Raw genomic sequence first — 24,800 nt, 5'->3', positions numbered from 1 at the left:
CTCTCTTTGTGTAACATGAAAATCATGTCACCAACTCAAGTGACTGGTTTGAGTATCGATTACCCTTCACCATTCATGGGATATAAGCTCGGGAGGAGCGCACTAATCATCCGCAAGGGCCAGGGTCTTATCTGATGAGTATCAGTCCCTCTCTGCAGGGGCCTTCTTGCATTTGTCACAAGCAAGGGAACAGGAATCACTAGAGGCATGGCCAGGGCAAGCCTGGGTAAAGGCAGGTTCTGTGGTAGCTGTTGCAAGAGGAGGCAGGGGCGACACGGGACCTAAAGGGGAGAGGTATAAAGAGGCCGGCTAGGATGATTGCAATGCTTGCTTAAGGGTTAGCCTATGGTCACTACTAGGAGACTGAACTAAGTTCCCATGCAGAGAATAAACCAAGAACACAAAGCAGCAAGAAGACAGGTAATTCTTGCCTCCTTTCTCTTTACCCAAGGTTATACAGACAGGGTGGGTAATGGGGAAACAAAAGAGACTACTGAAGTACTAGTTACTTGGATATCAGAAAGGCAGATCCAGAAGGAAGAGAAGAGAAAATCAGAGAAGGAAAGGATGTCAGAAACATAAGGGCTGTGCTCCAAAAGTTTGTTTGCAAGTTGGTTGTTTGGAACAGAGATAAAGCAATGTGGCTGAGTGTTTAGTCTGGTCTAAAAGTCTATTTTGCACACAGTATAACTCTACTATGAGAAAGAAATCCCAGGGTTCCCCAAGCAACAATGCAGCTGGAAGGCTCTGGTTGCCTTGAGTCAGGGAGGGGACTGTGTCCTATGCCCAAACTGTCTTGCTCCTTGATGCCTGCACTTGCAGCTCCAGGAAGACTCAGTAAGAGGTCAATCACTGCAGCTGAAAGGAAGATTCCCTTCTCTCAAGTGCAGCCTATGGAGCCTACTTCTTCAAGAGGGTGTTTACAATTCTGTTGTAGAAAAATTGAAAAAAAATCTTTATATAAGTACCCATTTTAATGAAAAAACATTAAACACGTCATATGTCATATGTGATGTGTTACATAGTCACTAAATATATATAGAAAAACAAATAAAACTTTCTTATATCCCATGTGCTGATTTGGGTTTAGAAAATATTTCCCTATCTAATGCCTATCAGAAACCCAGATGTTTTGGGTGGAGTGTTCTATAAATGTCTATTAAATCCTGTTGGTTGATACTGTTGCTAATTTATGTATATCCTTGCTAATTTTTTCTGTTCTATTATTTGACTGATTGTTGAGAGAGGGGTGTTTAAGTGTCCACCTATAATTGTGCATTTGTCCATTACTCCTTTCAGGTCTATCAGTTTTTGCTTCATATATTTTGCCGCTCACTTGTTTCATGCATACACATTTAGAATTGCTATGACTCCTTGGTAAATTGAACCTTTCATTGTTATTATTATGTATTGTCACTCTATGTTCTTGGTAATTTTCTTTGCTATGAAGTTCACTTTATCTGATATTAATATAGTCATTACTAGTTCCTTTTGATTAATGTTTGCATGATGTATCTTTTCCCATTCTTTTACTTTCAGTCTACCTATACGATTATATTTTAACCAAGTTTTCTAAAGACAGTATATACTTAGGTTCTGTTTTTTAATCCACTTTGTCAATCTTTATCTTTTAATTGGTATATTTTGACAATTTACATTTAATGTAATTATTGGTATGTTAGAGCCTGTATACCATTTTATTATCTGTTTTCTGATGGTTGTCTGTTTTCTATTTCTCTGTGTTCTTTCTCTGGCCTTCCTATATTTTTTAATAAATGTTTCAGAATTCTATTTTGATTTACCTATAGTGTTTTGGAGTATGTCTATTTTTATAGATTTTAAAGTGGTCATTCTAGGTATTACATTAGATATGTAACTTAATACAGTTTACTGGTGTTGACATTTTACCAGTTCAAGTGAAGTACAGAAGTATATTACTTCCCTTTATGTTATTTTACCCTCCCCTATTTATAATATAATTGCCTTAAATACTTCTGTATACACTTAGATCATATCAATGTTATAATTTTTGCTTCAACTGTTAAACATAATTTAGAAATCTCAAGAGGAGAAGGAAAAATGTAATTACCCACATTTTTTCTTTCTGTTCTTTCCTTTCTAAACGTTTCAAGATTCCTTCTTTGATCATTTATTTTCAGTTTAGAGAACTTCCTATAGGTATTCTTTTAGGATAGGTCTGATAGTTACAAATTCCTTTAGTTTCCCTTCATTGGAGAGTGTCTTAATTTTCTCTTCCTTCCTGAAGCACATTTTTGCTGGATATAGAATTCTGTATTGATGGTTCTGTTCTATTTACACTTGAAATATATGCCATTTCTTTTGGCCTCTATAGATTCTGAAGAGAAAGTAGTTGTCACTCAAATAGATTTTCCTCTATAAATATGTATCATTTCTCTCTGGCTGCTTTCAAGATATTTTCCTTATTTTCGTTTTCAAATGTTTATGTGTCTTGGTGTGGATTTCTTTGGGTTTACTTATTTGGAGTTCATCTAGCTTCTTGAATTTTGTAGGTTTATGTCTTTTACCAAATTTGGGAAGTTCCTATTTTTATTGTTATATCTTTATGTTCCCTGGTTCTTTCCTCTGTCTGCTCCATTTTATTGTTGAGCTCAAACACTGAGTTTTTAATTTGGCTATTATATTTTTCAGTTCTAAATTTTCCATTCAGTTTTTCTTTAAATCTTCTCTTTCCTGAGACTTTTTTTTTTCATTTTTTCCAACATGTTTATTAATTGCTCATTGAAGTATTTTATAATGACTGCTTTAAAATCTTTGTCAGAAAATTCTAATATCTCTGTCATTTGGTATTGGCATTTATTATCTTCTTCCATTCAAATTGAGATTTTCTGGGTTTTTGGTATGACAAGTGATTTTTAACTAAAACAAGGACAATGGGATATTATGATACTCCTGATCTTATTTAAACTTTCTATTTTAGGTGGGGTTTTTTTGGTTTTTTTTCCCTGACACTTCTTCAGCAAGGGAAGTGGGGAAGGAGAAGTGCCACCTCACTACTGCCAGGTGAGGCAGAAATCCAGGTTCTCCATTTGGTTTCTATTGACAACCAAGGGGTGGAGGGGCTCCTCATTATTGCTGGGCATGGGTAGGAATTCTGACTCCCCACTAGGCTTCCATTATTACCATCCCAGCCAGGAGAGGCAGAATTGCCTTACTGCTTTTCCCATATGATCCCCACTGATCTCCTAGGAGTGGTGGTGTTAGTGGCCTCATTACTGCTGGGCAGTGGTGAAAGTCCTGCTTCTCCAACCAGCCTCTTCTGGACACCACGCTAGTGAGGAAGGAGAGGTGTGCCTCATTACTGTTGGGTGTGGGGTAAAGTCCAGGCCTCCCACTTGGCCTTTGCTGATTTGGGTAGGGATAAGGCCACGGTTTTTACTATGGTGCATGGCTAGATTAGGGCAGTCATTATCCAAAAGTTTCTTTTAGAAAGGCTGTCATTTTCCTGGTCCTCTGGCTACAGAGTGCAGGCTTTTTTCAGGGCTTTTTAAAAATCCACACCCATTGGTATTTCTGGGTCACTGGCTCCAAGTCTAGGATACATGTGGTAAAAAGAAAACCCAGGGAACTTACCACTGTGTTGCTCTGTGGGTCCCAAAGTCCCTACATAGTCTGCTTTCTTCTCCACCTTTCAGAGTCTTATATTTGTTTTACATAGAATATGAAGGATTTTTAGCAATTAGTAGGAGAAACAGGGAGACGAATACATCTATTTCATCTTCCTGGAAGCAGAAGTCCTTGGAGGAAAATGGATTCCTTAACTAGAGAATGCTTTTTTAAAATCCTTTCTAAGGGTAAAAAGAAAAAGATTAAAGAAGGGGAAAAAAAAAACCTTGTAAACTGTAATGACTTATTGAAGTATACGTGGAGAAGTTTTATATATGTTTGCCAGAATTTCAAGTGATTTCCATTTGATCTCAATTTCCAAATGTGTCCAGTCTAATTCTTGATTGGATCAATGACTGAGAACCAGAGAGGGGAAGGGACTAAACTGAGGCCGCAGAGGGAGTCTGAGGCAAAACCAAAATGAGAGTTGAGGGTTTCTGACTTGTAGTCAGTGCCATTTTCACTTACTAGGCCATTTCTTTCTCTTCTATGAGGGAAAAATAAGGGGCTGAACCAGAAGGTCTTCAAGGGACATCTCCAACTTCAATGTTTCGTGATTTTTATGACTGTCCTGAGCCTTACTTCCCTACTCCCTATCTCATCTTCTGCTGCTACTATGCTAAGCCTATAACAAAGAATGAGAGTTGGGGAGAGCATAAAAATCCACAAATACAGAAAATATATTGAACTTTGTATTTGTGATGACTGCTGCTTGCTACACATTTAGAAAAACACCTCCCATACAATCTGTAGCTGTACAATTCTAAAGGCAGGGCTGTGACTTGCTTCTGGATTCACTGTGCACATGATCTCATGGCACTCGACGTAGGTGAGCATGGTAAACTTTACTCAGGAGTCCTGCTTTTATGACTGAAAGGAGCAAAGAGACAATAATAGCAGCAGCTATGGTAAAAGGAAGTTTAACACAGTGGCATATTGCTGGAGTTTGAACACTACCCACTAGTTGTGTGACTTCGGGCAAATCACGTAACTTCTCTGAACCTCAGTATCTTTATCTGTAAAATGGGGACAATAATAATACCTAAACCTTATTAGTTCTTCTGAGGACTACAGGTTAAAGCTTAGAAGAGCAGCTATTAGCTGCTGCTGCTGCAACTGTTGTTATATCATTCATTGGAGGCTTATTATAAATAAAATACTAGATAGACACTTTGCATATATTATCACATTTAATCCTATAATAATCTTTTGAGGTATGGGATATTATTATCCCATTTTATGGATTAAGAAAGTAGCATATTTTATTATTAAAATCATTTGTAAATATATAAATTAGTATTAACTAAACAGATAAATTACATTTAAAAACAGCATTTGAAGCCAAGAAGTAAAGTAGCAAAAACATTCCCTGGCACATTCAGAAACCATAATCAGTAACGCATCCAGTGTTACACTACCATGACTATTATTTATTATTAGTTTTATAACTCAAACTTCTCCAAAAACTTTTAAAGAGCAAAGTAAAATCATAGCCTGTTCACTCTATGGGAATATTAGGCCTGATTTCCTTGGGCTGATTTTTGCGAAGTTCACACACTGAGCTTAACAGGGCACACCCTGGATTCCTGTAAGGACTCCATATATACTCGATACAGAAGAATTCTTTCTCATCATCCTGTAGCTAGAGTGGAGAATCAGAAGGATAAGGTTTAAAATTAAAGCTTGATGAGGCTTTTCTGTCATTTAGAATACCCCCCACTATTTTCTTTTTATTTCTAGTTTTAAACTTTTGGGAGAAAAATACAATAAATAATTCCTTGCTTGATACTCATCCACTGTCTGAGATTATTCTCTTAACACTTTCTGATACAAGAATAAACATATACATTTTAAAATGTGCTTACTGAGGCAGAACGGTTCCAACATATTCAGAAACGAAAATTCGCTCTGTAGGTTCATCCTTCGAAGGAGCATTCTGATCACCAAGGATTTGATTTTCTCAGGCCACGGTTTAAGTAGTAGGTAGCCAGGAACATAGAAAGCATATCGAAACCAGCACAAAAGTGGAGTGGCGAGCTTGCCTCTGGGTGACTCAGACATTCGCTCAATTGTTGGAAAGAGTAGAAAAGAGCGAATTACCTACAATAAAAAAAAAAAAAAACACACTTTGATGAGAAGTTTTCTTAATGGATAAGTCATTGCTTTATTGTTTCTTCTATATAGTATCTGCAAAGGACTGGGTTTTATAATATGGCTAATAATCTATTCAGACTGAGAAGAAGTACCACCCACTGCCTTCTCAGCCCTCAACCAACCTGGGTAGGATATAAGGATGTCCCTTAAGTTGCTGGGGTTAATTTTCAGGGTGAGGAGGAAATCAGATTCCTAGATAAGTTATTGATTGTGACGGCAACTCACAATCCCTTTGAAGGATTGCTGAAAGTAGAAAGGAATGTACCATTTCAGTAGTTATACCAACTTGACTGACTAATGATGTCAAAAGAGAATAAAGCTACATAAAAGACTCCATTTCTAGTCAGAATTTCTTTTATTGATTATATTTGGAGATAGTTCACTTTGGAAAAGCTCCTCTATTCCTTAATCTTACCAGCCAAAGAAAATCTTTCATAGGACCAAATATATTTTTAGCAACTGATTCAACCTCAATAAAGTGTAGGCCAGGGACAAAGGAAGCTGGGAATTTCTACCTATGTGGGAAAATGTTTAAGGACAAAATATCATTTCAACTCAATTCATCAGAATATCATGAAATATATTTTAATAATACACCAGATGAAAAGAGCATCGCTAAAACATTTAAAATTTACCATTATTTACCATATTAATATTAAAAAATTAATATATAAAAATAATTTATATGGGGATCAGAAAAGTCAAAATAGTTAAGTATAATCCATATTAATAATAGGATAACATAAATGGAACAGCTCATCAATGTTAACAGATTGTAGAACAGGAAATGAGAATGGACTTTAAAAAAAACCTTTTTTTTTACTTTAAAAAAAACTTTAAAAAACTTTTTTTACTTTTTAAATTGTTTTAAATTGTTAAGTATAACATACAGAAAAGCATATGAAACATAAATGTTCAATTTAACAAATAATTTATAAAATGAACAGCTGTGTGGGTCAAGAAAGAAGACATTGCCAGCATGGCATCTTCCCATCACAACCCCTTCCTCTGCTCACATCTTAGGTAATCTCTATACTGATTTTCTTACTTTTCTTTATATCAATTCCTTAATTGATTATCATTCCTTAATACTATAATCACTTCCTTATTTTGCTTTATATTGATGCTTATCATGCTGCTATAGACTGAACTGTGTCACCCCCAAATTGATATGACGAAGCCCTAACTCCCAAGGTAACTGCATGTAGAGAGAGGTAATTCCGGTTATATAAGGTCATAAGAGTGGGGCCCTAATGGATAGGATTAGTATCCTTATAAGGACAGACACCTGAGAGCTTACTCTCATCCCAAGAACACACAGAGAAGAGGTCTGGCGAACACACAGACAGAAGGTGGCCATCTACAAGCTAGGAAGAAGTTTCACTGGAAACTGACCATGCTGGCATGCTGATCTTGGACTTCCAATCTCCAGAACTATGAGAAAATACATGTCAGTTGTTTAAGCCACCCAGTCTATGGCATTTTGTTATGGCAGTTCGAGCACACTAATACCTATCCCTTAATATCATAGTTAATTTTTGTCTGTTAATGAACTTTATATAAACGTAATCATGCAGTATGTTTCTGTATTTTACTTGCTTCACTCAACATTGTTTATAACATCCAACCATGCTGATACACGTAGCAATAGCTCACTATCTTTGCTATACAGTTTTCCACTGTAAGAACATAACACAATTTATTTTACTGACAGATATTTGTGTTGTTATTACAAATATGCTGTTATAATATTTTTACACACATCTCTTGTGCATGTATTTCTGTTGACTATATCACCTCGAAGTAGAAATATGGGGTCATATGGTTGCACACGTGCAGCTTTAATAGGTAGTTCCAATTTTTTTTAAATTTTATTTTATTTATTATTTTATACAGCAGGTTCTTATTAGTTATCCATTTTATACATATTAGTGTATATATGTCAATCCCAATTTCCCCAATAGTTTTTCAAAGTACTTATACCAATTTACATACAGAAAAGCATATAAAACATACATGAGGGTTCATATTGTTACATTTCCTCACATTTGGTACTGGCAAACTTTGTAATTATAATTGTAATTGACTGACCTGGTGTTTAGAGGTATTTCATTGTGGCTCTAATTTGTGTTTCTCTGATGACTGATAAGGCTTTTATATGCTTTCTGGACATTTTCTATATATCCTTTGCAAATGTCTTATTTAAGTCTCTCATTTTTCTATTAGACTGTCTTATTTTTTATTGATTTGTAGAAGTTGCTTTTTATTTTAGATACCAGTCCTTTGTCATGTTGCAGTTCTTGGCTTGCCTGTTCAACCCTTATTCTTTTTTTTTTTTCTTAATGGAGATAAGTTCTTAAGTTTGATGCAGTTGAATTTAAGTCTTTTCTCTTACAGTTATTGTTCTTTGTCTGTGGTTTAAGAAATTCTAGAAGATATTTTTTCATGCTACCTCTTATCTGTTCTACAATGTGGATTTAAGCCTTGGGCTGTGTTTAACTTCAGCTGTGAGTCTGTTCCTTTGATTTCAGGCACCAGTGATTTGCCACTTCCCTTATGTATTTACATTCTTCCTCCTGGATGAACTTGATGCACTTTTCCTGGTAGGCCCCGACAGTAAAGGTGGGGTTTTGTGGACTCAGTCTCTTTTTTACCTTCCACTGTTGACAGTCCTTTTTCATAGTAACCTATTTGATGGCACTGACCAAATGTTAAAGTTGATCAGGTAACACCTGTCATTGTGCCTTCATGTCTGTCTCCCTAATAGAGAACAGGGATTTGAGGGCGAAAACTGTGGAGGACTCTTCTTTCTAATCATGGTATCTTCTTGTTCTTCCTTGGTCGTATCTATCAGCTAAGTGCTTAGCCATTTCCTGCAGACCTTTCCTTTTCTCTCAACAATATCTGAGATATTTTAGTTGTTTATTTTTGGTCACAGTAATTGGATCTCTACTAGATCTCCTCCTCTGTCACATAAGTAGGGTACTGTTCCCCGTGGCCTTGGTGTTCTCTGGGAGCAGGGAGGCACAGCCTTTTCAGATGATTTTAAAATGCTGGGTCAGTAACAACACACGGCAAAGTGCTCATAATGTGCTTTTTGAGTGAACGCTGAGTTTCACCCAGAAGGTGGGAGTTTCTGCCACCTTGGCATCTTCTCAAGCACAAAGCAGAGGAGATGCTGCATGGACTGTGCTTAATAAAGGCCTTTGGGGCCTTTATGGGGCATTCATGGGCACTTGTGATGCAGATCTGTGGGCTCCAGAATGTCAGGGATGATCCAGAATCTTCCAGTCAGAGCCAGCTGCCTGCATTACAATGGGTTTATACAAAGGTTATATATAAAGATTCACACAAAGGTTACAGGATCTCTGGGAAGTCTGACTGGACAAGAAAAGTCAGTTAAAGGAATCATTCTCCCTGGATGCCAATTTCAGTGTGAACTCTAACTCAATGCATTTGTCTTGGTTTTTTTTTTAACTTTTATTTTATTTTTGGCTGCGTTGGGTCTTCGTTGCTGAGCACGGGCTTTCTCTAGTTGCAGTGAGAGGGGGTTACTCTTTGTTGTAGTGCGTGGGCTTCTCATCGCGGTGGCTTCTCTTGTTGCGAAGCATGGGCTCTAGGCACGTGGGCTTCACTAGTTGCAGCATGGGGGCTCAGTAGTTGCGGCAGGCAGGCCCTAGAGCACGCAGGCTTCAGTACTTGTGGCTCATGGGCTCTAGAGCGCAGGCTCAGTGGTTTTGATGCACGGGCTTAGTTGCTCCGTGGCACATGGGATCTTCCCGGACCAGGGATCGAACCCACGTCCCCTGCATTGGCAGGTGGATTCTTAACCACTGCACCACCAGGGAAGTCCCTAACTCAATGCATTTGAACACAAACACAGGAGGAATGAAATCAGCTTCGGGATCCTGGGACATTTGATACTTGGTCACCTTCTTCTTCCCCTTCTAGCATAACACAGGGACACAGCATTCCTGATTCATCAGTGATGCCTATGGTGTTGAGGACACAGGATAAGCAGAGTATGTAGCGTGAGCATCCTAACTGTAGTTACCTTCAGTCTTGGGAAGCATAAGTAAAGAACCTGATCGCTTCCTGATGTCTCCAGGGTTCTTGAACAGGTCTCTGTATTCTCGTATTCCATATACAGTGGGTATGCTACTGCTTCACCTTTGCCTTTTCTGTCCAAAGATATTCTTCAGGACTGCTCCCAATGGCTCAAAGTCAAATAGGGCTGCTGTCTCTCTTAGAGATATGGAATATACTCTTCAGACTGGCAAAAAATAAGAAATCTAACAATACCAAGTACTAATGATGTGGATCAGCAAGAACTCTTAAACAATATGGCATTAATTATTAGCCTTTCTTCTTCTGTTTTCGAAAGTATGATCCCTTTGGTGGGTGTCTGGAGCTCACACAGAAAGTAAATTTTATCTTATCATCTAATGTTAGCAGTTTAATCCAGGGATCTGGCATTTCACTTGGATACCAAACAGCACGCTTTAAGACTCTGAAGGGTAGAAACAATAAAAAATCTTTTAGCAACTGGAGTGGTACTACAATTAACCACTGACTTTTATTCCTTCAAATTCAGATTTCTTCCCCTATCTCTTGACGTAATTCTAATATCATGAGTCCTTTAACTCCTGTAAGTGCTACCAATGTTCTATTGGACTTAAGTCTTGAGAGATTTCAAACAGGGGTGGATTTGTATAAAGCAATCTTTGGTATTGAGAGAGGCAGGGTTTCTCACTGCCCTGCTGAGGCCTCCCAGCTGAAGGGCTAAGAAGGAGCTCCCTTCCCCACCCCACAGGAAGAGTTCTCCCTCGATGCTGAAGAGCAGGTTTCTTGTTAGCAGCTGCAGTGGCAGCAAAGACAATGATGAAGAAACTGAGTTCTCAGCCTCAGCTGGGCTCTCGTTTGTCACTCCCACCTGGAGCTATAGGAACACGATACGGTAAGAAAGCCAGGTTGGCCGCAGTTCACAGTCACTGCAGGCTCCTTGGCAGCCAATGTTCTTCAATAATATCTCTAAAAGCTCGACGGCTTAGTCTTTCACTTTTTGGTTCATAATCTACCTGAAACTGATTTTTATGTGTGGTATGAAATATGGGTCTAATTTCATTTTTTTCCATATGGAAACTCAACTGTTCCAGCACTATTAACTGCAAAGACTGCCCTTCTGCAGTGACATTTCTGTTGTAAATCCTGTGTATATGTGAACAGGTCCTTTCCAGGGTTCTATAATCTGTCCTACTGGCCTACTCTTCTAACTCTGTGCCACGAGCACACATCTTATTTACTAAAGCTTTATATTTTGGTATTTGGTAGAGTTACTTAAACCCCATTTTCTTGTTCTTCTAAAATGCCTTGAGTATTTTTGGCTCTCTGCATTGGATACGGATATGAGTTTTAAATGGATAAAACCCATATATGGATACTGAGTTTTATAAAATACCTTTTCTGTCCCTATTGAAATGATCGTATGATTTTTCTCCTTTCATTTATTAATGTGGTAAACTATCAGTTGATTTTCTAATGTGAAACTAACTTTCTATTTTTGGGATAGACCCACCTGGGTCATGATACATCCTTCTCATGTTACTATATTACTATATTTGGTTTCCTAATACCTTGTGTAGGACTTTTGCATGTTGATAAGTAAGCCTGGCCTATAATTTGCTTTTCTTATATTATTTATTCCAGGTTTGCATATAAGGTTTTGTTAGTTTGAGAAAACAGAGTTGGAGACTATGGTTTCCTTTCCCATTATTCAGAGGATTTTGTAATATAACAGAATGATTTATTCTCTGAATATTTGATAGAACTCACCAGTGAAGCCTAAAGTTTGTTTGTTTTATTTTGTTTTGATTTTGCCACACCACACAGCTTATGGGGTCTTAGTTCCCTGACCAGGGATTGAACCCAGGCCACGGCAGTGACAGCGCCGAGTCCTAACCACTGGACCACCAAGGGAAATCTCTAGAGTTTTATTTTTAGAAAGATTTGACTATTGATTGATTCAATTTCTTTAAAGGCTTAGGACCATTCAGGCTTTCTATTTCTCCTTGAGAATCTGTTTTGATGTTATCTTTTTCTAGGGATTTATCCATTTCATTTAAACTTCTATATTTATTGACATGAAGTTATTTATAATATCGTGCTATTATACTTCAATCTCTGGACCACGAGTAGTGATATTACCTCTTTTATTCTGTTATTGACTATTAGTACCTGATAGAGTAAACCTTTTATAATTATGAAGGAACTCTCTTCATCTCTAGTAATGTTTTTCCCTTAGGGCTTATTTTGTTTAATGTTAACACAGCTATACCAGCTTTCTTTTGGTTAGAATTTGCAAGATATACCCTTCCCACCCTTCTACTGTCTACCTTTCTATAGCCTTATATTTAGAAGATAGTTGGATTATTATCTCTATCTAATCTGACAGTCTATGTCTTTTAACTAACATGACTAATACGTTTACTACATTTTCACTTAAAAAATACCAATATTTTGGAGTTAAATCTAAAATCTTACTTTGTGCTTTCTAGTTTTTGTATCTCCTTACCCCATTTTTTCTTCTTTCTTACCATGTTTTGCATGAGAAAGATATAAGTAATAAAAACATAAGTGACAGTAAATACTAAATAAAGAATTGAGTAAATGATATAACAATGAATAAAATGTGTATGTTAGTAAGTCACAATAAATGATTAATAATTTAAAAATAATTATATGACAATCTAAGGAATGAATAATTATAAAAATAAAATAATAATAAGTAATTAAGAGATGTATAATACTAGTAAATCTCAAGTCCTATGGTGGGGTAGGAAAGAAATAAGATAATGAAAAAAGACCAGGAATTGCTGGAAGTGGTGGTGTAGCTCTAAATAGGGTGTTTACAGAAGGCTTCAGTGAAAGGTGACATTTGTGCAAAGGCAGTTACGGAGTGGGCTGATGATATTTGGGAAAAGAGTTTTTCTGGGAGAGGGAGGAGCAAGTGCAAAGGCCATAAAACAGAACCTAATTTGGTGTTTGAGTAAAAAGCAAGAAGTACAGTTGGAGCCGAGTATGTGAGAGGACAGCAGCTCAGGCTGCGGCAGCTGTGATCACAGGGGCAGCAGACAATGGACTGTCCAATAGGCCTCTGGTTTTCACTCTGAGTAACTGAAAAGCCTTTGAAGGGTTTTGAAAACAGGGGTGATATATTTGACTTCCATCTTAATAGGATTACTCTGGTTATTGTATTGTTAATACTGTCCTAGAAGTACTATATCGATGAAATTTGACAAGATTTAAAAAAAAGTAAGAAATATTGGGAAGGTAAAATTACCATTATTTTCAGCTTATGTTTTAAACATTAACAAAATCTCATGTATAAAAATAATAGCTAAATACCACTGTAAAAAGAAATGTACTACACTTATATAAAGAAAACTTTAAAATCCAAAGGGACATTTGTTCTTCCATTGCAAAAGAGATATAAATTCTCCCTCAAAGTTAATCAATTCAGTTCATTCAATACCAATTAAAATACTAAAAAATGATCTTTATTTTGAAATTTGACAAATTATATTAATGTTCATCTGGAAAATGAAAGGCACTAAACCTAGAAATTCTGAAAAAGAAGAGAAAGAGGGGAGATTAGCTCTACTAAACATTACACATATTATGAAGCTACAGTAGTTAAAACTGTATGATCAGAAAAGGATCACACAGCTCAACAGAACAAAAAAGAGTCTAGAAACAGACCTAAACATATATGGGAATTAAGTGTATGATAAAGGTATCAGTGGAGAAAAAAAAAAAAAAAGAGTTGTTCAATAAATGCAGTTGGGAAAACTGGAAAACAGAATTATTTAGAAGAGCAAAAGACTGGAGATGAATGTCCATAATTAGGACTGGTTACATAAATTATGATATATCCAGTTAATGGAATACTACGCTATAATGAACAGTAGGCAGATTCGCATGTGCTGACGATGAGGGTGTCCAAATTCTGTTTCTTCTTGGAAACCAAATAGTTGGAATTATGAATAAAAGGGAATTAGCAAGCTTCAAAGAAGACATTCTAAGCCTTGGGGCTCATATGTTCTCTGAACTTTTTATTCTGAAAGGGCAAAGGTAATTTTGCTTATTTTCAGGTTCTTCAACTATATCCTATAAGTGATACCTGGAAAATTAGATGTCACTGAATAATGCAGTCTCCACTGACTAGAATTTAACTATTCAACTCTCAAACCTTCTGCATTTATAATGGCACCAGAGATGATAAGAGAAAATATTCATAACTAGGACTCTTAGGTGTTACAAATTCTTCAGGAAAGTAAAACTAAATTATGTACTATTGTACTCTGCTTATAAAAGCAGGAGAATATGCTAAAACACATTACAAACACTTAAAAGGGGAAAGTTCGAAAGAAAAAGTTTTGTTTTTTTGTCTTTTTTTTTCCTGGCCAATCCACAGTTAACCAGAACAATCAACTAATGAAAATAGTCTGTTTTCCAAGAAGTCTGGTAATTGAGTCTGGTATGGTAACTCATTGCTCATTTTAGTTTCAAGTTTATTCACTTCAAAATAACGGGCTTCCTTGTGTTTATTAAAATGTCCTAAAGGATTAAATGGTTAATACAGTTACTGTCATACTAAAAAATGTACCATACAGATTCCATACTAGTTATGTAACCCACAGTATCTAAGGAACTTCAGGCTGATCAAATCAGTTGGCAGAAAGAGGAAACAATCCGTTACTTTGTATAAACGATCCATTACTGTGACCTGTGTTAAACAAAACTGCATGCAAGGAAAAACTCTAAAAATACACGAGGAACTACAGGGTTACATTTGGTTGATCTATATCAATAATAAATTGAGAATTGAAGTGCACTCTGAAATCATGGGAATGTACTGAAACAATAAGGAAGTTCTAATGTGTACTCTGAAGGCATCATTGCCTCTCAATAATATAAGAAAACCAAAGATTGTTTATCACAACTAATAGTTGATGAAACTGGTTTTCCTCTCTTGCCTTTGGAGAGCAACAGTTATTACCTGTTGGGTGAAACTTATACTTTTCCTAGATACCATAACAATAATTTCAGTGAAATTTATAGTCCAAATATGATAGGTTAAAGAACAGTAATAAAAATTTCTTTTATTCATATAGACACCTACTGGCAAAAAAATCACTGAGGTCAAGGAAGTATACCCAATTTTATAACACAGCTGTGCAGAAAAAGTTTCCAAGTCTGTGTACATGACAAAACGTTTTCTTATGTTACTGTCTCATTAAAGAAAGAACTTCTAGGCTGGCCAATTCATTCTACTCTAAGGAAACATTTTTATATATTTCACATTCTCATTTGAAATCTGAGTCACTTTTGATAATGAAGCACAACCATGTTTTCTTGACTAGTATGGGAAAGCAAATATACACAGTGGGACTTTTTATACAGGGTACGTTTGGGGAATTGGAGACAGTATTTTGATGTTTATTTTTCCTGAATTTATTATTATTATTAATCATTTTCCAGAAAGGAAGTTAGGAAACAATCTGAAGTATAGCCATAAAGTAAGGAGTATGATGTTCAGGTGTGGTTTTTGTACAACCTGTTTCATTAAATAGGCATTTTATTTTTAAACAGAGTAAAATCTAAAAAATATCTTCAATACACTTATACTGTTCAGATAGCTTACTTTTCTGGGGTGCAGCAATTATGCCTATATGTTATGACTAAATGAAGCCATGATAAACAGTACTTCAACATCTTTGAAAGAATGGCATCACTGCTACTTTCCCTATTTGCTTATCAGCTGAGCCCACCTGCTGCAGTAATGGCAGGATACTTCCCTACTATAACAAGCTGAAAACAAGAAAACACAGCACATAGTTTTTCCTTTCGTATGACTGCCAACATTGTTAAGACATGTCAGAGAACATGCAATATAAACCAGGCAGCCTTCAAAGATAAAGCTGTTGGTAGTCAAAACGCAGACCTAGGAATAATCCTAGTTTAGTTTATCTCTTCTCCCCAAAAGGCCATGTTTTCCTCTCTTTAGGATGAGACTATTCAGCTTATTGAATCATATGTATTCAGTTTATAAACTGCAAATTCCATTCTATTTTAATGATCAAGAGCTTGCTTTTTGAGATCTTCTATTCTGTCTTAACAATTTCATACATTAGTAAGACAGGAATATGCCCCACAGTAGGGAACTGCTTGGAATAACAGTAGTAATGATAGCTTACTATCTTCTAGGAACTAGGCTGATGTACTTTATATACATAATCTCACTTAATATGCATAACAACCTCATCAAGTAAATGTCTTCATTCTATAGATGAGAAAAGTGAGGTTTAGCTACTAAGTGATAAAGACAAAGTATGGACCCAAGGAGGGTAACTTCAGAGCCCATGCCATTAACCATTAATTACACTGTATACTTGCAGACAAAAGAACTTCTTAATAATTATTATTGTTTGGTGACATACTTGCAAACAAAAGAATTTCGTAATGATTATTGTTTGGTGACATAATTCCCTGTGGTTTAAACAACTGCTACCATTATTGTTAGAGATAGGCCAATATTTCAATATTTACAAGTGTTTCAAATCATTCAGCTTCAGAAATAACGTTAAATCCTAAGAAGGAAGATCCTTCAAAATTGTTACTGAAAACAAATTACGCCACTTCAATATGTTTTGCTTAAGATAGATGGCATTCATGAAACTGACCACTTTTACCATTTCCCATTCATGTGACTTATACTCAGATCTTCTGGGGCAGAGGTTTTTCTACACTTTAATTACCTGAATGTAAAAAAAAAAAGCCATTTCATGCATTTAATCTACATGTCAGGGTTGTTAATTACAAGGAACGCTGCATATTTGCAGAGATATTTGCATATGATTACAGTTAACTATTTGAAACACAGCTTCAAAATCTTCCTATAACCCATTCTTCTCAAGCTTCTGTCATTTTATACACTTCAGATTTATTTTATTTTGAAAGCAAAATGCTCTCCTCAGCTTAAAATCTCTTGTAATCTACTTCCTTTTGAGTCTTTCAGATTCAGAATCACTAAGAACTCCAACAGAAAATTAAGGAAGCTCAGCTGCTCTGGAGTGCAGCAATCTACTGCAGAGCAACTGTTACTCCGCAGCGAACAGTGGTTTCCAGGCAGCCTCAGAATTCAGCGAATGGTGGCAATAACAAACCCATCCTCACGTCTACAGCGCTGATATTCTCATGTAGCTACTATGGCCTTCGGCAACATCAGCTTTCTCTTGGTTAATAATGGCAAAGCTACACAGAATCTGAAAGAATAGCTTTGCTGATCAAAAAACTGTTATCTGGCAATTCCTTAGACTTGGAGCTGGAATACTCTGTGTGAGTCAGGAAGCAAGAAACATGAATTATTTGACAATGGGGTTGGGACTTTTCTAAGTTAGAAACTCCAGTCTTTAAGAGCTTAAGCCACTTGAGAGGGAAGAGTCGTTCATTGGGTTTACTGATTGTTTGTTAGTTTGTTCATTTGTTCATTCATTAAAGATATATTGGCACCTACGATACACCAGATGCTGTGGTGAGTGCTTGGAGACGAAATGGTGAAAGAGCCTCTGCTTTTAGAGAACTTAAAGTCGAATGGGAGAGGTATCTACAGTAACGCACGATAGGTACCATGCTAAGGGAAATAAAGAGTACCATAGAAACATATAAAATGGGCACGAGAAACCTCTTATTCATTGTGGCATATGTCAGCTACAAATTGGCACTTGCCATCTACCTCTACATGGATTAAATCATGTGCTGCCGTAGCTGCTGACTTCCAACACCCTCTGAAAGGAGTTCAGGGTGGAGAGCAGAAATGAGGCACTCTGTGCTCTGGGAAAAACTGGCAGAACAGGTCTGCAGACAGTTAGGTATTTTCAGGAGCTGATTTTATGAGCCCAATTCTTGTATCTCCTCAAATCTAGAAAAGCACTAAAATCCTTCATGGTGACGTCTGCTCCTTGTGACTAGCAGTAACCTTCACGAGACTAGCAGAAACCTTCTGCAAAAAATATGTGCCTGATTGCATTTACTCCCCCGTCACCAAAATCACATGTATACCGACCTTCCCCCCTACCTCTTTGGAGCAGTTTCTCAGAGCTATCTGAGATGCTGTTTCCCGGACTATAGTCCTCATTTTGCCCCCAATAAAATTTAACTCACAACTCTCATGTTCTGCAATTTTTTTAAGTTGGCACCTAGGAACCTTTGAAAAGGGCCATGGAAAGAGAAACTGTTTGACAAACATTCACTGAATATCTACATAAGCAAAGTGCTGATGACAGACCTCAGGGTTATCCAGGGAAATCAGTAAAAAAGATTCTTCCCTGTTTAACTTTGCTGAAAGACACTGTGAAATGTATATGCTTCAGTTCCACACACTAAAATACCACTTTCATACCTGTACGAAGACCAGGCAAAGTTATCCATCACAGGGCTTCAGACTAGGGAGAGTGAGACAATGAAAGGGCCCATGGCAGAGACACACACTGGGTGCAGGCCAAAGCACCAGACAACGAGGGATTTCTGCCACAGAAGCTGTCCCAGTAAACACTCCTAGCTTCTCAGAAGTCAAAAGCAAGGCACAAAGTACGGCAAAGTATGTCCCATTTTATCTGACAGCAGGCAAATCCAACAGTTAGGGAAGCTAAGACCCATGAGATACAGATTAAAACGTGGGGGAAAAAGCAGTTAACTCACAACAAAATGTTAGGCCCAAATAATTGAAGAAAGTCCATAAACCCTAATACCAGCTATGATAATGAAACAGGTAAGAATCTGTCCTTTCAATTCAGGAAAAAATAAAGATGTATCAGAGATGTACATATCTTAACATATCTTTTCCCTCACAGGTCTCTGAAGGGGGTGCTTCCTCTCCCACTGTCACCCAGACGCACCAGCTCCCTGAGGGTAGCAACCCTCCTGGCGCTGTTATGATAACTCCTAGGCTTAGCCGAACACCGCACTCGCTCCTGAGTCTTACCTCTGCCTCGCTGGGATTCTGAGGCCTCGGCTTCTACAGAGCTCAGAGAGTGGCCAAATGCCCCTGGGGAGGCCCTACCTTCCCTAACAGGATTGGCCTGCATTCCCGAGAGCCTTTAAACATCTCTGCCAACTGTTACGCTGCACTTGACAGACAAGTATGACAGTCACTAATTTATCAACTAAAAATGTCCCATGGTATCTGAAAATACTGTATGATGAAAATGGGAATCATATACTCTGTCACCAGTTCAAATTTTAGCCACCAACTAAAAACATTCATTCATAGCTCAAAGGACCATGATATATTTAACTTACTCTCAAGTAGTTCAGAAAGAAATATTATATATATATACATTTACATATACACATATATATACACACACACATATATATATTATTTATATGTATGTGTACACACACACGCACACTTACTCTCCCTACCCCCCTCATATATATGCATGAGAGAGACAGAGAGAGCAGTAGGGGGCAGAAGAGGGAGAGCAAATAACAGGTAAGATGAGGTAAAATATTAACAACAGTCAATTGGGATCAAGTGTATATGGTGTTCTATGTACCATTCTTATTCTTGCAACTCTTCTGTAAGTTTTAAATTCTTTCCACATAAAGTATTAAAAAATAAAGTCCAGTCCACCACTGCCCTCTATCCCCCAGCCACGGCACTTCTAATCCCCGCACCTTGCTCCACTTTTTATCAAGGCAGTCTCACCTTTGAACGTATTAATTTTTATGTTTATTACCATCTCCCCTTAGCAGACTATGACCTCTGAAAGGTCAGGGCTTTTTTCCTGTTTTGATCATGGGTGCCTTCAAGTCCATACCAGGTGCTCAGTGACAGTGCAAGGACACAGCAAACTGAATAAATGAAAGCCAGGCTAAGGGGCAGGGTCTCCATGTTGACTGCCTCATCCAGTACCCCCAAGCAGCTCCTCCTCCGGAGCTGCACCTCGGGAATGGAGGTTTATCGTGTACAGAAGTTGAAGGCATAGGGAATGGCTGGGGAAAAGGGCCATCAATGGAAAGGAGGATTAAGTGAAAGCCCAACATGAATGCTGACACTCTCACAAGCAAACACCAGCCTCTTATGGTTCACTTAGATGATGCTGCTCTCAGGCAGAAGATCTGAAGATTTTAGGGGGAGAAACTGAATGGCTCTAGAGAAAAAACATACTAATAGTGACACTGGGAAACAACACCAAAAAAGAAAGTCAGGACCCCTGTCCCATGACCCTGCGGTGAAGCTGCCTAGCTGACAAGGCCCACTCCCCCACACAAACCTCCTAGGATTTCCAATGCTTCATTCCTTAAATGTGAATAGATAAAAAGGAATGTTAGACATCTGAGAAACCTTCTATTCCAGATCAACAGAAGCAAAACGTGAAAAAGAAAATTCAGAATGAATAGAGACAGCGCAAGAATACAGCAAAACGCCCAAAATTTGCTTTCCTCAGAGACAGAGAGGGAGAGAGAAATACCCATGAATAAAAAGGACTGTACAAAAACGGAACAAGGAACAAGAAATTATCTTAGAAACCGTTTGTATGAAGGCTTGAAATAAAAAGTTTAATTAGATGAATTCCAAGATAAGGCTGGGGAAAATATCCATTTCTCATCGTATAGAACTTTAAAGGAGAAGAGAAAGATGAACAACGGAAAATGAAATAAATCAAGAGAATCTTTTCTGGAGGTTTAACACATGAATAATCAGAAAACAAGTAGAAAAAAATACGAGAAAAGTTTTCAGTACGTAAGGATGCCAGTTTCCAGATTAAAAAGGATAAACAGTCCAAGGAGTATCACCACAAAATATAATGGAGATAAAGTGAAGATTCCAAAACTGTCCAGAGAAAAAACAGGGCACATAAAGAACAAAAAACGCGAAATGGAATACTTCTCAGGGCAAAGCCTGAAGAACTGGAAGCTAGGCAGCAGTGGTAACGGTGGCCATGGGGAGTGGGCGTGGCAGGCTAGCCTACTGCAGAGCCATCTGCCTGCCAAGAACAATTAGAAAAGCTGGAAAAAGCATTTTTTTAAAGTCTCTTTGGAAGCATCAAAGGCAGAGGAGATTTGAAGGGCCAAAATTCTAGAGAAAAAGGAAACTTTGAGAGGTGTGCTGAAACAGTTCTTCTCAGTTATTTACCAATTTGCAAGCAATGGCTATAAGGCCAAGAAGCTGAACAGTTTCTCAAAATCTTCTGTGGCTCAAGGGTCAAAACTCGGGCGTTTGGTGCCCATTAAAGAGAAGGCACCTGGGCTCTCTGTGGGAACTACTAAAGGGTTACCCCTTAGAAGCAGTGATGAACCAGGCCTCACAAAGATAGTTTTCATTCAGTCCAATTCCTTATCACATTAAAGTGATGGATCCTCACTATAACTGCTAGTCAAAAGCGAAGGTAAACCCTCTCTGGAGGAAGACAGAAGCCTCACATTGTCTTAATAATTTTTCGTATATAATGTCAGGTATTCAATTTAAAAAGAACCTTACCAAGCAGTGATGGTTTATTTTCGTTGTCAACTTGACTGGGCCATGGGATTAGCAGATATTTGGTCAAAAGTTATTCTGGGTGTGTCTGAGAGGATGTTTTGGATGAGATTAACATTGAATCAGTAGACCTAGTAAAGAAGATTGTCCTCCCCAGTGTTAGTGCACCTCATCCAATCAGTTGAAGGTCTGAATAAAACAGAAAGGTTGAGTAAGAGAGAATTCCTTCTGCTGACTGCCTTTGAGCTGGAACACCGTTTTTTTTTCCCTGCCTTTGGACTCCAACGGAAATACTGACTCTTCCTGGGTCTCGAGTTGGCCTGCTTTTGGACTAGAACTTACACCATCGACTCTCCTGGGTCTCCAGTTTACTGACTACAGATCTTGCCTTTGTCAGCCTCCATAACTGTGTTACCAATTCCTTATAGTTAGTCACTTTCTATGTATACACACATCCTATTGGTTCCGTTTCTCTGGAGAACCCTGACTAATATACAAACATACTGAGGGACAAGGCAACATGACCAAAAAACAAAGAAGGAAAAAGCAGAAAAGAAATGTAACTACAAGAGGCTTAGACATTAGAATTATCAGTTATGATTTTCATTTATTTTTATTTCAAATATGTCACCTCTGAATTTTATTTTTTAAGAGTAAAATTGTACTTCAAAAAATTGTTGACAGTACAAAGGAGAATAAAGTCAGACATGAACTTCAAACTAACAGTGATTAATACGATCAAGAAATTAAAATGACAAGGGCTTCCCTGGTGGTGCAGTGGTTAAGAGTCTGCCTGCAATGCAGAGGACACAGGTTCGAGCCCTGCTCCAGGAGGATCCCACATGTCGCGGAGCAGCTTAGCCTGTGCGCCACAGCTACTAAGCCTGAGCTCTAGAGCCCGCAAGCCAGAACTACTGAGCCCGCGTGCCAGAACTACTGAAGCCTGTGCGCCTAGAGCCCGTGCTCCGCAACAAGAGAAGCCACTGCAGTGAGAAGCCCACGCACCACAGCAGAGTAGCCCCCGCTCACTGCAACTAGAGAAAGCCCATGCACAGCAACGAAGATGCAACGCAGCCAAAAATAAATAAATTAATTAAAAAAAAGAAATTAAATGATGAGATGTAGAATTTTAGGAAATGGTTAACTATAATAATAATAAAATGGAAATTCTATAAGCAAAAAATAGAATGAATGAAATTGAGAATTCAACAGATGGGTTTAAAAGGAGTTTATACATAGCTGAAGTGAGGGTTAGTGAACTGGAAAATAGGACAGAATAACCAGATTGAAGCAGGGAGAGAAAAAAGAGTTATTGTGTGAAAGTTACATCTTAATTTTAAAAAAGAAAAGCTCAGGGCTTCCCTGGTGGCGCAGTGGTTGAGAGTCCACCTGCCGATGCAGGGGACACGGGTTTGTGCCCCGGTCCGGGAAGATCCCCCACATGCCACGGAGCGGCTGGGCCCGTGAGCCATGGCCGCTGAGCCTGCGCGTCCAGAGCCTGTGCTCCGCAACGGGAGAGGCCACAACAGTGAGAGGCCCGCGTACCGCAAAAAAAAAAAAAAAAAAAAAGCTCAGTGATCTAATAGGGAGAATCAAATAAATATGCAATGCCTGTAATACAAGGTAGAATTTTGAGAAAAAGGGTTATAAGGGAAGGACAGTAAAAACTGGGAAGAATCAGGAAAGAGCTCACACAGAAGTTTGCACTGAGATGACTTGAAAAGGTGGATAGACGCCACCTGTTAGGTGGTGGTAGGAAAAACAGAAAGGAAGTGGACGACAAGAAATAATAATATTTAGGAGGAGTACTAGGTATGTACAGGGCAGGTGTAGGGACTACGACCGAAGGGTACAAGTTGAGGCCATCTCCCTCAGAGGACCTTGAGGAGAGCTCCCCTGGCACCCAGATAATCAGAATCGTCCCTAAGATTTTATGAAATCACTTCTGAATCACTTTCAATCAACATTTGTGTAATATTACTGAAGTCCTAGAACCTTTCTCCTCTGCAATAGGAACAAGAAACTCCTCAGCATTTTTCTGAAGGTAGTACGTTCAGAAAGAGGAAAAGCCTGAATCTCTAACACTCAGTTTGGCTTATACAGAAGTTCCCACAACTATACTGGTGAGGAGATAAAATTGTTGAAACGGAGTTTCTGGACTGTCTACAGACTTCATTCATGCATGTTTCCTCTGGTCTCTGTATGACTGATAATGGGAAGTGATTTATTGTCTGGTTTCCTAGGAACAGGTTGTCAGAAATGATGCTGGCTTCAGTCTTTATCCGTTTGTCAATATACCTCCCTGATACCTGATAATCTGGCTTCTTCCCAACCAAATACAATGGCTCTGAACTGGCTCGGAATGTCAGGTCTCAAAGCAACCACATTTCATTCTTGTGAAGCATCTTTCATTTAGTGCCTGCTAGGCTTTTTCCACTTCAGGGAATTTTTTGTGGCCTACATTGCATATTGTTCACAGATTTTCCATACTAGCAAGAAGGGAGGGTAGAACAGCCTCATGCACACAGGGTAACCGTGTTAGAGAGTCTTTTCCTTCCTTAAAGATCATATTCATAGTTCTCATCTCCACAAACTGATAGGCCTGAAAAGAATCTTCTGGCTGGAATCAACAATAGCCACAAAAAAACAATTTCACAGAATTCTGCTCATCTGTTTCTACTTTCTTCTATGTTATCCCTTTTCTGACTGCTATGCTCCGTCCACTGAGGCTCTGAGAATCTGCTCTTCTGTGAACATCCAGTTCATTGGCTGAACAAGGTCTAAATGTAGCAAGGCACAAGCTATAGTTTTCATACCTGTATCCATCCAACTGCCAGGGTATTCACAAATACAACATCTCTGCCTTAGCATGGGCCACTCACTCACTCACACCCCAGACCCTCTTGAAGTCCTAGCCACTATGAAACTTGTAGTCCAATGAGATCTGAATAAGGTCTGCTTCACCCTAGCAGTAGGATGAATGATGATGCTAATCCCAACCTGTGGGTTTTTTTTGTTTGTTTTATTGTTGTTTTTTTTTTTGCGGTACGCGGGCCTCTCACTGTTGTGGCCTCTCCCGTTGCGGAGCACAGGCTCCGGACGCGCAGGCTCAGCAGCCATGGCTCACGGGCCCAGCCGCTCCGCAGCATGTGGGATCTTCCCAGACCGGGTCATGAACCTGTGTCCCGCGCATCGGCAGGCGGACTCTCAATCCCTGCGCCACCAGGGAAGCCCCAACCTGTGGTTTTGTTATCACATTCAAATAACAATCGTGAGGCAGGCCATCAAAATATATACCTAACGACAACCCAAATTATTTTGTGAAGTGGGGGAAGGCAGGGTTTATAAAGAATTGCAAGGAAGGGGAAAAGCCTCGCTAATTGAGTAGAGAAGGATGAGTTAAAAGGCTAGGATGGCTGCTACTGCCAAAGATGCTGCTACAGACCAAGGGCCACTG

The 24,800-nt window shown here is 38.4% G+C and overlaps 1 protein-coding gene, 1 non-coding gene and 2 pseudogenes across 4 annotated transcripts in view; all 4 read right to left on the bottom strand.

The window, feature by feature from the left end:
• Positions 1-24,800, bottom strand: part of LDAH (lipid droplet associated hydrolase) — a 100,882-nt gene that overhangs the window by 29,180 nt on the left and 46,902 nt on the right. For all 3 annotated transcript variants that reach the window (XR_012325794.1, XM_033838968.2, XM_073791566.1), the window contains one exon: positions 5,511-5,745. Coding sequence is in view for 2 of the 3 variants with exons in the window: in XM_033838968.2 (XP_033694859.1) it covers positions 5,511-5,745 (235 nt within the window). In the remaining variant the exon portion in view is untranslated. The remainder of the gene's footprint in view (positions 1-5,510; positions 5,746-24,800) is intronic.
• On the bottom strand, positions 6,603-9,716 carry LOC141276424 (nuclear pore complex protein Nup88-like; annotated as a pseudogene).
• LOC141276423 (nuclear pore complex protein Nup88 pseudogene) lies at positions 8,468-11,383 on the bottom strand (annotated as a pseudogene).
• TRNAD-GUC (transfer RNA aspartic acid (anticodon GUC)) lies at positions 11,704-11,776 on the bottom strand. Its single transcript has one exon. It is a non-coding gene; the product is annotated as a tRNA-Asp (tRNA).

The sequence above is a fragment of the Tursiops truncatus genome, chromosome 14 (genome assembly GCF_011762595.2).
Source record: "Tursiops truncatus isolate mTurTru1 chromosome 14, mTurTru1.mat.Y, whole genome shotgun sequence".
Lineage (NCBI taxonomy): Eukaryota > Metazoa > Chordata > Mammalia > Artiodactyla > Delphinidae > Tursiops > Tursiops truncatus.
Note: the sequence above shows the minus strand (reverse complement) of the source record. Positions and strands in the feature narration are given on the sequence as shown.